This window comes from Nannobrachium achirus, assembly GCF_963921795.1.
Source record: "Nannobrachium achirus genome assembly, chromosome: 7".
Classification (NCBI taxonomy): domain Eukaryota; kingdom Metazoa; phylum Chordata; class Actinopteri; order Myctophiformes; family Myctophidae; genus Nannobrachium; species Nannobrachium achirus.
This window is the reverse complement of record NC_137816.1, coordinates 46,264,985-46,279,646: the sequence shown is the minus strand read 5'-3', so window position 1 is coordinate 46,279,646 and position 14,662 is coordinate 46,264,985. Positions and strand designations below refer to the sequence as shown.

The following is a 14,662-nucleotide window of genomic DNA, read 5'->3' as shown; positions in this document are numbered from 1 at the left end:
AATTGCGATTAACAATTTAATTTGAAGTTGCACATGGCAGATATGACCTAAATATACAAAGAAATGACCAGCAGTTTTTGACACAAAAAAAAGGGAATACATAAAAAATTGTGGAAATAGCCGATCTCATGTTCAACATGTAAACGATTATGACAAAAACAAAATCTGATTATGTCAAATAATTGCGATTAGACGATTATGTAATAATTGTGACAGGCCAGTTTACACCGGCAGAGTGGACACGCATAAAGCTCCCTTCTCTTCTGCATCTTTGATTCTGTTTACCTCGCCCTCTTGCTGCTTTTGGAATATTCCATGATTCCAGGGGCAGCTTCTGTCGGGCGCTGCAGAAAGGCCTACCTGTTGTGTGTGTGTTTGTGTGTGAACTTGTTTTTTCCTACTGGACCCATGCACACAACCCAACTTCAGGGTTGGGTTTTCCAACCCCACTAAATCAAACAGGAAAAGGTTTGGTTTGGTTTGACCCCGAGAGCTCTCTGTCATCATGGAAGAAGCTCTAGCAGCAGAGATATCAATCGTTGAGCATGAAAAAGAGAGCAAAAGGCAGCGACAGAGAAGGAGATATACTGTATATGACAAGACAAGACAACCTTATTGTAGGGATGAATGACCGATGGCTTCTTTATGTTTTCTCATATGATTTTCAGACAACCATGTTGAAAGTCTTTAATTTTGTTACATTTATTTCTGCCAAGTGATCCGTTTGTACGACTGCGTATAAATTGTGTTTAAGGCTTCCGTGTGGTTTCTGTGGTTAAGAGGTTTCATACCTAGAATATGTGAAAAGAAAATGTGTTAATGAAGGAATTCTGGATGATATCCACTTGTAAGTCTGGAATGTAACCAGCCAAGCATCTGGAGCATTTATTTTTATTTTGCGTATAGAATAAAGATATCTAAAAATCTAACTAGTCTTGAGCAGGAGGAGTTGTTATTGTCCACAGGTAGGAATTGCTTTCATGGCCATTCACTGTAGTTTGAAGTCTGCATGTTTCAGGAACATTATTCATCCGTCAAATGAGTCTGATGGTGATGGGATACGGGTAATGGGAGGTCCCCCATTACTGTTAAAAAGCAAAGAATAAGAACATTCATGAATCAACTGTTGTCAGCTCAATGTTCAATAGAGATGAACATCCCTCTAAAACAGTCTTATTATTACTTTTTTTTTTTTTTTTTACAGTGAGTGAACACCAGTTTCCCTTTATATCACTGATAATTATATGATTGTAGTCGTACATAATTTGTTTCCCCTCCTCCAAAGAGCCCCTATAACTAACAGTTGTGGCCCTGCCTCTGTTGACTTTTGCTGTTGTCCTGCAGTTCTGTCGAGTGGCGGAGGCAGCCATCAGCAGCACAGTCCCCTGAAGCGCTCCGTGTCCCTCACCCCGCCCATGAGTGGCCCATGCAGCGGTCAGCCCAGCCTGGGCCACGTCTGGCTGTCCCAAGAGGACCTGCGGGCCCCCAGGGGCCCCGCCATGGACCACGCGCCCCTCTCCCCCCAGAGTAGCATCGCTTCGTCGGGCAGTGGAGGCAGTGAGCATCTGGAGGAGGCTGGTCTAGGAGGAGGGCATCGGCACAGTGCGTTTCATGAGGAAGGCAGCGGCATGAGGGGTGCGTTGGAAAGATGTAGGCAGATAGTCACTTTCATATTAATGATCACTGTGATGCTTCCTTTTTTAGATGTAGGCAGATAGTCACTTTCATATTAATGATCACTGTGATGCTTCCTTTTTTAGATGTAGGCAGATAGTCACTTTCATATTAATGATCACTGTGATGCTTCCTTTTTTGGGGGGGGAGTTTGGGGGGGGGTCGCCAACCATTACGTTTACCTGTCGTTACCTTTATGGCACTTGACTGAACTGCCTCGATACCGCCGAGTACCGCAAAAAATGTCATGTCATTTTGGTAACAAGTTTCGATACCTATAGCCTCATTTATATTCCGTAGTACAATGGTGTCACGTGCCAAAAAGAACTGATTTACAAGCTAACAACGACACGTCGCATCACTAGCCGCTGTTAGCTTGTAGATCTGTTCTTTTCACAAGACACGCAAGAAAAAACACTTTGCTGTACGCCCAGAGTCAGGGCTCATGTGTGTGTTGTTGTGTTGAGAGGGTGGACTACATTACAAAAGTATGGGTATATTTTATCAGGCTCTATGCCAATAGGGCACAATGCAATATACTTTATGGAAAAAGCCATCACTGCCGAGACCGGCAACACAATGTGATGAAACACTTGAACATCCATTTAAGAGCAGAATATTGCTCTGTATTTGACTGACAAGAGGACAGCAAACGTAACGTAGACATCAACTTTCTCCACTGATTGCTAAATAAATGCTTCCAGGTTGTGCATAAAATGTATATCTCCGTTATCATTTCCACCTCTTTCATCTCCGTCCAAACACAAAACCTTCTCTGCATTTTTCCCCATCCACTGTGTTCGCAAATGGAGTGGAGGGCCTCCGTGGCTGGGGTCACTGGGGAGCGTTCATTTACAGTAATACATTCATGGTGGGTTATTCTGTTCTTTGTTCTCATATAAGACTACATATTTATATATTTTAGCCGAACAGGGTAATAAGTTAATTAAACATTCAGCACATTAGTTGATATAATAAATCGTCGTTGTCAGGTGAAAACCTTTTATGTCCAAAACTGTTCGTTTTGCATTAATCATTTTAAAAATTATTTAAACTAGTGAAAACAGCCGATCTACCGGTACAAGCACACAACGCCTCGCACCGCGAAGCGTTGTGTGCTTGTAGATCTGCTGTTTTCACTACTTTAGTGCGACGGCCTTGTATGATGAAGCAGGGCTTTACTTTGCGAAAGAACGTACACATTTGAAACTTGGAGATACAAGGTTTGCACCCGACAACGACGAAATGCTTGTCAAGCCTGTCTACCACAAATGGAGCCATGCTTCAAAGTTCCTAAACAACAATAGTTCCTATTGTTACAACGGAGAGAGCAGTACTTCTTCAGCAAAAACTGCTTTTATGTTGGCTGCTTCTCAAAGTAATGTATTCTGCATGAAATTATTAATAAGTTAATAAGATGTTGTCAAATGTTACATTCTGTTGAAACAAGCTATTTATTTTTAAGTCAGCAATGCTTGCTAGTGAGGCAGAAAGTCTGTCCTAATAGTTAATAATGTACTGTAATGTGTAATGTCATTTTATAGTTGTTGAAACATTTAAAAAAATTGGTATTGGAAAACAATATCGTTCAGGAACCAGTATCAAGGTATTGATTGCTCTACCAATCGGATGTAAAAAATAAATAATAATAATAATAATCAGTTTCATGCACATTCAAAGCATCAGTTATCTTTATGCCATAAGCTTAGAAAAACCCAAATAAAAGTCAGGCCCACAACAAGAAGCGCAACATAAAAAAGAAAAATATACTTACTTATTTACTTATTACTTATTAAGTTTCAGAATTATATTTCCCAGACAAATTCAGAAACGATGTTTACAAATCATGAAATATAATGTCATTAACTAAAGCATAGAGCAGGTCCCAGTCAGAGAGACAGAGGTCAGTGGTGTGGGTGAACCTGGCTCTACGGCTGTGTGCTGTGTGCGTGGTGGAGGCTGTGAGGAGTGGTTTATCCAGCCAGGAAGCAGAGGGGACCACGTTGACCTCAGGAGCCCCCGTTCTGGGCCTTGTGCTGTCCTGCACAGAGAGCTAAACCTTTTCATGTTTACTCTCTCATTTTCCTCTACTTATAGAGTTGCTCGAGGCGTGTTCTACAGTACATTTTGTCTGCCAGCTGCTGAAAACAGCCATTCATTCATAGCTGCAGCCACAAAGTGAGGCCCTCACTCTGGGCTTAAACTCTCCTGGTTGGTTGAAGTAAGAAATTATAATGAGGCTAATTTAGCACAAACAGAAGACCCATGGTGACAACAACAACAACAACAACTAGCAACTAAGTTCAGAAACTTCAAAGTGTCCTGAATGAAAGGTTCAACTTTGTCTCCTAGACCGTTCCTGTCATCCACCTGCTTTTACAACAGCACAGTGTGGTCTGAACCCTTGTTGCAAACATTCATACAGCATTACACTTTGGCCTTGCTGAGCAGGTTTTGCTTTCAATGCGACATGAGTCAGACCCTGATTTAAATTCGCTTGCACAATGTTGGCAGGAACTGCAGATAGAACTCTTGAGCGAAACAGTCCGCTGAACCAGCGCCTTGGCTTGCTTTACCCCAAACCGCATTTTACCGCAAAGATGAGCAAACGTCTAAAACACCACCAGCCAAGGCTCAGCATTTTCTTTGAGCATTTCGTACCAGCTGCAGTAAGCATTCCCAACAAACCGTGTCAAACTGAACATGTGATATCACTAAAGCATCACCTTAGACATCTTGAGTTGGTCTACTCACGACACGAGCGCTTGACTTTGTGAACGCAGGCGTATTGCTGCAGAGTCAGACATTGCAGAGTAGTCATCATATTATTGTTGAAGGTTCAAGAGTTTCTATTGTTGCTTTGTTTGAACAATTAAGATCAGTGGTTCTCAAAGTGGATTCCAGGAGTCAGGGACTGTGGGTTCCTTTATGGGGGTCTAAATTGACCCATACAAGTCTGTGCCGTAACTCTGACAGTGTACAAATGGAACCAAATGAACCCGTTAGGGTTAATTTGGTTCCATTTGTACACTGTCAGAGTTAAGGGGAGTCCTTGAAATTTGAGAGTTTGAGAACCACTGATTTAGATGATTGGTGAAAACACTGATGTTATCGCTGAACTTTCACCTATTAGTGAACTAAAGACAAGGTCAGTTAACGTCGAGTGTGTGTGTGTGTGTGTGTGTGTGTGTGTGTGTGTGTGTGTGTGTGTGTGTGTGTGTGTGCGTGTGCGTGTGCGTGTGCGTGTGCGTGTGTGTCTGTGTGTGTCTGTGTGTGTCTGTGTCTGTTTGTGCGCGCGCATGCCCCACAGATGTCCCTGCGTGGCTAAAGAGCCTCCGTCTCCATAAGTACGCTGCTCTCTTCTCCACCATGACCTACGACGAGATGATGTCACTGACTGAACAGCAGCTGGAGTCACAGGTTGGTAGACATGAAACACACATGGTGAGGACCAGTGATGATTTGGACATCAAATTCATAGTCTTATAGTCTTTTGAATGAAAGCTCATTTAGTTTTAGTCATATTCTAGTCTCAGTTTTAGTCAACTAAATCTACAGTTGATTTTGTCGACAAAATATATATATATTCTTTTGTCAGGCCTTGATGGTGTCATAATGCCTGATTTTACACTTTGTAGCAGATCTACAAGCTCACAACACGTCGCGCTGCGACGTGTTGTGAGCTTGTAGATCTGCTATTTTCACAAGAGCGTAACCAAACATAAAAGTTTGCTTCTGCTCTTCTCCACTAGTCCCTCCCTAACATTTAAGATATATTTATATGGGAGTGTTTTTTGCAGGTCTTTCAGTCCGAGTGTATCAAAAAGGCGACTGGGTTAAGCACTGTTGGTCCAACCAGTTTAACATTCACCAGGTTAACATTCACCAGGTTAGCATTCACCAGCGTTAGGTTAGGGTTAGGGTTAAGGTTAGGTTTAGGTGTATCTCCATCCCCCCGACTTTCGTCACCTCCGCGCAGCCAATCACAAGCTTCCGCGGCCTTTTTTGATACACTCGGACTGAAAGACCTGCAAAAAGCACTCTCCCATATTTATATATGAAATATGATATATAAGTACAATAAAATAAAACTAAAAGAAAGGCACATATTTATGATTGGTCATTGACTAACCCGTTGTTTTCCTCTGTCAGAATAACCTAGCCCTTTATAGCAACTTAGCTTATTGTCTCCACCAGCCGAAGGCATGGGGGATAGTATGTTTTCCCCTTCTTGAAGGTCCTTCGTCCGTCCATGTGTGCGTGCGTGCGTCCGTCCGTGCGTGCGTCCGTGCGTCCTCACATTTTGTGACCACCTAATCTCAGTCGCCGTTGGCCCGGTTGCTGCCAAAGTGAGCACACATATTCCTTGGATGCCAATTCAGAACCTCTGCCCTACATTTTTCAAATGGGCCTGTTCTAGCGCCACCTAGTGGCCGATGTTTGCAAAACACATTTCTGTACACTACTCTTACAGATTTTGTCCAAAAATCCTACAAATTGGCAGGTAGTATCTCGACAGTCATGTGATCGACACAGATCTGTCCGATTTTGCATATTCCATCCTGATTGGCTAAGATTGGCTTCCAAAGTTTGTAGGATTGAGCCGTTTTGAACAAAATGCCTCAAATCACAAACGCAAAGTGCAATTATCATGAAATCGCACACACACGTTCCCACTAGGCCGAGGAAGAAATGCCACTTACATTTTTTTAAATCAGCCTCATGGTGGCGCTATAACAGGCCGATTTATGGTTTTACCTATAACTCCACCGATCAGTTTCAAACTTTGTAAGCGCACTCCCTAGAGGCTAAGGATAAACCTTTGCCCTGCATTTTTCACATCAGCCTTTTATAGCGCCACCTTTGGGCCGACTTATGTAAAACACATTTTTGGATATTACTCCTTCAGATCTTCTCCAAAAATAACACAAATCAGTACACAGTATCTCTATAGTCATGTGATCAAGTCTGATCCGTCTGATATTTCATATTCCATCCTGATTGGCTAATATTAGCTTCCAAAGTGTGCAGGATTGCTCTGTTTTTGAACAAAATGCCTCAAATCATCAATGCAGCTTGCAATTACCGTGAAATTTGCCACACATATTCCCACTATGTCAAGGAACAAATGCTACCCTTTTCACATTGGCCTGTTATAGCGCCACCAGCAGGTAGACTTTAGCAAAACACATTTTTGGAACACAATGCTTCAAATCATGCATGCAGTGTCCGATTGCTATGAAAGGTCTAAGGTGAAGAACATATGCCACCCTTTTTACACTGGCCTATACAGTAGCACCACCAGGACGCCTGGCCTGGTGGAGACCTGTGCTCGGAAGAGCACTGCTTCTAGTTATCTCATATTATTATCATATTATCGTGTTGCGAGTATTTGGTATAGGGTTTATTACAAACCTTTTCCAAAGATATGATACAGATAAGTACAATGAGACATTAAGAAAATGATTTAAAAAAAACACACAGTTATCATGATTACAGTATTAAGTAAACAGGATTCATCATTATTTAGGCATTGCCATAGCCTTTCCACAGCATTACAAAACAACCAGATGGAGTTCAAGGATGAGCAGCTGCTGTGTTCAGACAATATTACTGTATGCTAAGAACCATCAATACTAAAACACCTTCATGTTTAAAACACTGCCTTCTCTACCGGCCATTACAAAAGCCAGGACATACTCGGATTACGATTACTTTTTTGCTGGACCTTCAAATCTTGATTAATCCTGGTCACCCGATGTGTTTTAAAGGGACTGAAAAGAATGTTCGAAGGACTTCTCCACACAATTTACCCTTGAAACCGTTTTTTCCTCCAACAGAATGTCACCAAAGGGGCGAGACACAAGATAGTCATCAGCATTCAGAAGCTCAAAGAGAGACAGAACCTACTGCGCTGCTTGGAAAAGGTCAGTTTGTCTGTAGATCTCTCTCTCTCTCTCCTCAACCCCGTACAGGAAGCCTGCTATTAGCTACGGTTACTACCGTGAAATAGGCCCCTGTGCCTTGCCTACTTGTCTTCTGTTCCTCCCAAAGCTTATATACGGCCCTGAAGAAACCTTGTAGAATGTTTTTATGTTTTATGTTTTTTATGGCATGGCTCTATACAGTGGTGTGCTGTGGATTCTTTTGCCAGTGGAACTCTATTTTAATGACTTCACATGTGCGCGCGGCCTGCTGCTCTGTGCTAGTTGAAATACTGTATTCAACACATGTGATGGAAAACTTTCTTTCTCTTATTATTTAGTTACATTGTTAATTTGTTGTTTTTGCAAAAAAACACATCTTGACGGCGTACAGTATGTGCATGTGGGGTGTGCGTGCAGCTTGAAAGGTAGTGGAACGACGCTCCACACAGCTCCACCGTCATCTCACCCCTGGCTCTATCGGAGCCATCCAGAAGAGGGTCTGTGTGTCAGTGCTAATCTCGCAAACCGCTGGATCAGCCAGCACCATGTTTCTGGTGGTCACTGCCAGTAAGGCCGCATGATGTTTTATACTTTTTTGAAATACTACATTTTTATTTCATAATGCAAGTCAATATGGCTCTGTTTGGGTAAAAAAAAACACATTTGGAGTCATGAATCACAGATATGACTGATGATGTCTTGCTGTCATGCTGGCCAAATGAAGTCAGAGAGACACATTGGAGTCATGCCGTTCCCCTTGTGGATCCCCGGATTCTATTTTTTGTGGGTATGAGTTAAATCTCAAACACAAGCCAGGCTTTCTTTCTAGTGAAGAGAGCGTGTGTGTGTGTGTGTGTGTGTGTGTGTGTGTGTGTGTGTGTGTGTGTGTGTGTGTGTGTGTGTGTGTGTGTGTGTGTGTGTGTGTGTGTGTGTGTGTGTGTGTGTGTGGATGTGTATGTGGATGTGTGTGTGTGGTTGCGTGTGTGTATGTGTGCCAGCCTGTGTGTGTGTGTGTGTGTGTGTGTGTGTGTGTGTGTGTGTGTGTGTGTGTGTGTGTGTGCCAGCCTGTGTCGTGTGGGTGTGTGCACAGTCTTAGTAAGTGTTACTTTTCTGAGACAGCGACAACCAAGGGAACACCTAATCCAGGAAGAAGTGTTTTTGGCTGCGCATTGCAACCGTGGTCAACCAACCACAGCCCGTCTGACGCTGGGCACAATCGGCCCAGCTCTGACAATGGCATCCAAGGGCGCACCACAGGAGGGTCTACTTGTACCCCGCTAAATTCAGGCCTAACCTTTTCACCAAAGGCTTTGGTGCTAAAATTTGTTAGCGAGTCATTTGTCGGGCCTGGGGAAACTGGACACCTGTTTGTTGGCTTGGTATTTTTGGTTTTTACACAGGACACGCCTGAAAGGCCCCGGACCGGGTAAGCAGTGTCGGGAATCAGGATTAGAGCAATTTGGGGGGGAATACTGTAGTGTACATGATGCAGCGATACATAGGGGTTGGGATTATAACGATTCTCGCTCCTAAAGTTTCCCTCTTTAACGGTCTGATTCCCTAACGTTTCCCCTTAAAGATTCCTATAGGGGGTTCCGTTTGTGTACTCATTTTGAGATGGGAGTCCGTGGCCAAATGCATGTAATTTTAAGGGTCCATTGACATGAAAACGTTTTAGAACCACTGATTTAGAAGAAGGATTTAGAAGACATTTATAGAACCGGGGCAAAATATTAAATGACTTGCACCAAATTTTCTGAATTTCTCAAAAATAGCAGATATACAAGCTCACAGTGCCGCGCTGTGAGCTTGTATATCTGCTATTTTTCAGCAGCTAAAGCATAAAATAATGGTTATGATTCTGGTTCCCTCTTAACGGTCAGATTCCTTAACTGTTCCCTTTAACGATTCCTTTAGGGGGTTTCTGTTTGTTCACTCATGGTTATGGTGAAATCCATGAAATGTAAAAGTTAGAGAACCACCGACACCGATATTGTAATTGTATAGCAGACATGAAGCTTGGACAGTGTGATAAAACCAGTTCCTGAAACGGTTCCAAAGTGATGAAACCGATTCCTGGTTCCTCACAAGGTTGCTTCCGGTTCCTCTCGATTCCTCCGGTTATGGATCCCAACCCTAGCGAGGGGTTATTTTCTCCCCAATCTCTCTCTCTCTCTCTCTCTCTCTCTCTCTCTCTCTCTCTCTCTCTCTCTCTCTCTCTCTCTCTCTCTCTCTCTCTCTCTCTCTCTCCCTCTCTCCTGTCAGATATATTTTACGGCTCGTCAGTGATAGGTGGTAGAACTGTCTAGAACGATTCCCTTGGCGTACAGCGATCATATTAGCAGTCCACACAGCAGGTCGCTGAGCCAATAATACCTCTTTATACCTCATCTGTCTGCTAATGGCCTGGGGAAAAGCACGTCAGTATTCAGACATAGTGTTCAGGATTTCACCTTCGTGGAATTTGCCGTTACGTGGTTGGAATGAATAATTAAACAAAAAAGAAATTATACATTATTATGTGCACTTGAATATTGCCTTGGATTTCTGTTCATTTTCGTCATGATCTGTGCCACACGCCACGTCATCTCTCCTTTCTCTGCCTCTCTCCACTGTTATAGACAGCAAAGCACAAACACCAACGCTAAAAAAAACAAAAACGGTTGACATGACAAGTCTATTCTTTTTACTCACTTCCTGTCCAGCCCAACCACCACCAAGGAAGTTATTATAGAACAGGGGTCTTCAGCATTTTCAGGCCAAGGACCCCTTAGTTGAGAGAGAGATGAAGCAGGAACCCCCACAAACTTTTCATATATTCCATATAGTTTCATCGTTTGACAGCACAATCGTCAGTGTATCTTTACTTTTACTCTGTACTTAAACTGCTCTTTTCCCCCTCTACACCAAAACTCTTTGCCGAAAATAGCAGATATACAAGCTCGTTGTGAACTTGTAGATCTGCTATTTTTGGCTACAGTTCTCAGAATATGGACACTAAGGTTCAAGTTGTTAATATAAAAAGGATTGGAAGATTTGGAGGACCCCCTGTAGTAACTCTGAGGACCCCCTAGGGGTCCGGACCCCCTGTTGTAGACCCCTGTTATAGAAGGAAAGGAAACACGTGACGCCAGGGAGGTGCCATGACCGGCCATGGCGCTCACCATGAGTGCCAAAACTCGCACCGGAAATACATGGCAGTGAATGGAGCCGGCTAGACCAGCTCATGAACAAACACTATTTATGAACGACTGAGATCTTTGTCATATAATCGGTTTAGGAATATAAAAGAAGATAAATCAGAGGTTGTTTTCTAATCACTTGCTTTTCGATGTGATGAATTTCATCATTTTATTGAGGATCTAAACAGCGGCACATATCGTTTCTGTCTCGGAAGTATCACAAGATTATTTTATAATGGTCTCAGTTGTTCAGAAATAGTGTTTGTTCATGAGCTGGTTCACAGTGCTTCCACTGACTTATAATATACGTACTTGATACAGTCTTTTTTTCCACTCTCTATTAAATGGCTTTGCCAAAAAATAGCCGATCTACAAGCTCACAACGCGTCGCAAAATGTTCCGCCCCAGGATAATGGATTTTGATTATCGTGATAATATCGTAAATCGCGATTTCTTTTGTCACAATAATCGTGACATTTTCATATCGTCCCATCCCTAACCTAGGACGTGCTGGAGGGTGGGAACCTGCGCGCACCTCTCCAGGAGCTCCATCAGATGATCCTGACGCCCATCAAGGCTTTCGGCGGCGGAGAGGACTCCTCTCCACAGCGCCCCCTGCTGGGCTCCGAGGGCAAGAGTGTCGCTCCTGGCTCCCACCTGACTGGAGGTGGAGGAGGAGGCGAGGGTGAGCCCGGAACCAGCCTGGTCGCAGAGGGAGACCTCCCTGGCCAGTTCACACGCGTCATGGGGAAAGGTAAGCTAGCCAGCGGCCTGGATCCAGCATCCTTAGTTGGCTGGAGATTACCAGTGGTTTGAACCGTATCCATGATCAGTTGAGATCAGTGTCGTTCAGTTTGGTTGTTGTTGTTGTTGTTGTTGTTGTTGTTAGAAATATTGCCATTTTGTAGACTGGACTCTTTTCCCACCTTAGTCCTCTCTTCCATAATGACACACATCAGTTTTCTTAATGTTTGAACTACTGTACATTCAATTGATCAATCTTTTGTAATGTCAAATCCCCACTTCTCTACGTTCAATTGATAACCCCCACTGATCCCTCACTTCTACCACTTCTAGTTTGCACCCAGCTGTTGGTGTCCAGACCTGACGAGGAGAACATCAGCTCATACTTGCAGCTCATTGATAAGTGCCTTATCCACGAGGTATAAACACACAGTCATTTCCTTGAGTAAATAAATAATAAAAGTAGGGATGGGACGATAAGCGATATTATCGTTTATCGTGATTAAAAACCACTCACGATAATAGTATTGTGGAGATTTAATTTATCGTGATATCGTCCTCCGTCATGCACTGGGATCAATTCACCTTTTATTTGCCGAGCTGCATGTCTTTTTTTCACTCACTAGTCACTACCAAATCTCTTTGCCAAAAAATAGCCGATCTACAAGCTCAAAATGTGACGCGTTGTGAGCTTGTAGATCTGCTATATTTTGGCAAATGTTCCGCCCATTTTGATTATCGCGATAATATCGTAAATCGCGATTTCTTTTGTCACAAGATATGACATTTTCATATCGTCCCATCCCTACTACCCACCTCATTCATTCTTCTTCTACTACTACTTCTTCTTCTTCTTTGAACGCTACATTCTGTCCCTACTCCACAGTCCTTCTCTGAGACACAGAAGAAGAGGCTGTTGTCGTGGAAACAGCAGGTCCAAAGGCTGTTCCGGTCCATTCCCAGGAAAACCCTCCTCGACATGGCTGGGTACCGACAGCAGAGGAGGTACACGCACGCACGCGCACACACGCACGCACACACACACACACACACGCACACACACAGACATGGCTGGGTACCGACAGCAGAGGAGGTACACGCACGGTCGCACGCGCGCACGCACACACACACACACACACACACACACACACACACACACACACACACACACACACACACACACACACACACACACATTTTAACACATGGTGCCAACCCAGAGTTTCCAGAGTACTTCCAGTTTCGGCTTGATCGTAATCGCGAATGGTAGCTCCCATTGCAGCCATGTTTGTTTACATTTGAAGAAAACACTATAGCCTATATCTTTTGAATGCCCTGAACGGATTTCCAAGCAGATTTTTTTTATTTGAAAGCTGTGAATGGCGTGCACACGTGTGGTGCATCATCCGTGCATGACCCTTGCACATCTTGCACATTAAAAGATTCTGGCAATTCTGGCAATTCAAGACATTGAATATTTTAAAGCTTGGCAACAAAAAGGTTAATTAGACAGTTGTTTGGCCTTGCTCGTTGACATTCCAGCGATTGTTAGACCACTTGTGGCTAGGGGTGTAACGATACATTTTAATAGCGATTTGATACATGATTGACGATTCGATATATGGACAATATTGGTTCATTCATGGCGATACGATACGATTCGATTCAATGATTTAAAATCGATATAGTAACTATTTAGCAAAGAAATTAAATCTATGTGAAAGGTGTGGATAGTGTAGGTTTTTAAGGGAAACATGTATTATTATGGATATAAATAAGTAAACACTGTGATTATCTGCCAAATACATGGACATTGTAAATTGACAAACCTGTACCTTGACATGAACCCAGAGATTACACACATTTATCGATAGACCAGTGTAGCTATATGGAATGGAAAAGTAATTAAACCCCTCCTTTTAATTTTTTCTTCTTAAAAATGCCAAATGCAATGCGCAAGTAGGTAGTATCGATACAATTGATTCTTTGCACTGCCGATTCGATACGATACAAAATCAAACGATTCAATTTTAGATGTTTTCATTTCAATATACTTTGATTTTTTTTAGTTAAAAACGATATTTTGATGCAGTTACTATATCGTTTCACCCCTTCCAAATATGAGTATTGAGAATCGACATCTATACCCAAGGTCTGTTATGATTCCAAGCAATGGTTGGTACTTACTTACACACACACACACACGCACACACACCATTTGGTGCGATGCTTTGTATGAATCTCCTTGGAACATACTTAGAAAACTTGGACATAAAGAAAAGCATGACCAGTAACTTCAAGTACAGTACAACAACTCGGTGAACTCTACATGGGATGTGACGATAATCCTTATTATCGTTTATCGTGATACAAAACGCTCACAATAATCATATCGCAGAGATTTTAATCTATTGTGAAATTGTTCTCCGTCAATATGCTGGGATCAATTCACCTTTGATCCACTTAAACCCTCTACAATTGTTAAAACACACCTGTAAACATACTTGATACAGACTTTTTTTCCACTCTACCAAATCTCTTAGCCCCCAAGCTTGTAGATTGGCAATTTTTTGGCAAAGGGTGCCCCAGAATATGGACGCAGAGGTTCAAGTGGTTGATAACAAAAAGTGCCATTTTAAGAGTATTAGGCATATTTTGATTGATTATTTCGGTCACAATAATCGTGACGTGACATTTTCGTATATGGTCCCATCCCTAAACTCTGCATGCCATCATATGATAGCACTGCCTAACTCTCCCGTGGACCCTCCCCTCCCCTCTGCTCCAGCCGAGGTTTCGGCCAGTCCAACTCTCTCCCCACCGCTGGCTGTGTGGGGGGCAGCGTGTCCACCCGAAGGAGCCTCCGTCAGTTCCAGATGCCCTCCAGGAGCCTGCCGGGGGCCAGGCTGGGCCTGCTGGGCACCGGGGGCCTTCTGGGGCCCACGCCGCGCAGCTCCAGCAGCACGCCTACCGGCCTGAAACAAGGTAGACAGGTGAGTCTGACAGGACAGGGAGTGCTTGTTGATCATACTTCCCAACCCTTTGTTCTTTTTTTTGTTTGTTTGTTTGTTTTGGGACGTGCTGAACTTCTAGCCTGGAAACCAGGTGAATATGCCAGTGCGAAACAGTTGCGAC

General features: G+C 43.1%; 1 protein-coding gene across 1 annotated transcript in view; it reads left to right on the top strand.

Moving 5' to 3' along the window:
• The window catches only part of samd4a (sterile alpha motif domain containing 4A), a 79,497-nt gene that overhangs the window by 46,375 nt on the left and 18,460 nt on the right, over positions 1-14,662 (top strand). The window contains exons 4-10 of the mRNA XM_080730791.1: positions 1,345-1,635; positions 4,985-5,094; positions 7,515-7,601; positions 11,288-11,537; positions 11,861-11,946; positions 12,414-12,532; positions 14,316-14,520. Of these exons, the coding sequence (XP_080586917.1) occupies positions 1,345-1,635; positions 4,985-5,094; positions 7,515-7,601; positions 11,288-11,537; positions 11,861-11,946; positions 12,414-12,532; positions 14,316-14,520 (1,148 nt within the window). The remainder of the gene's footprint in view (positions 1-1,344; positions 1,636-4,984; positions 5,095-7,514; positions 7,602-11,287; positions 11,538-11,860; positions 11,947-12,413; positions 12,533-14,315; positions 14,521-14,662) is intronic.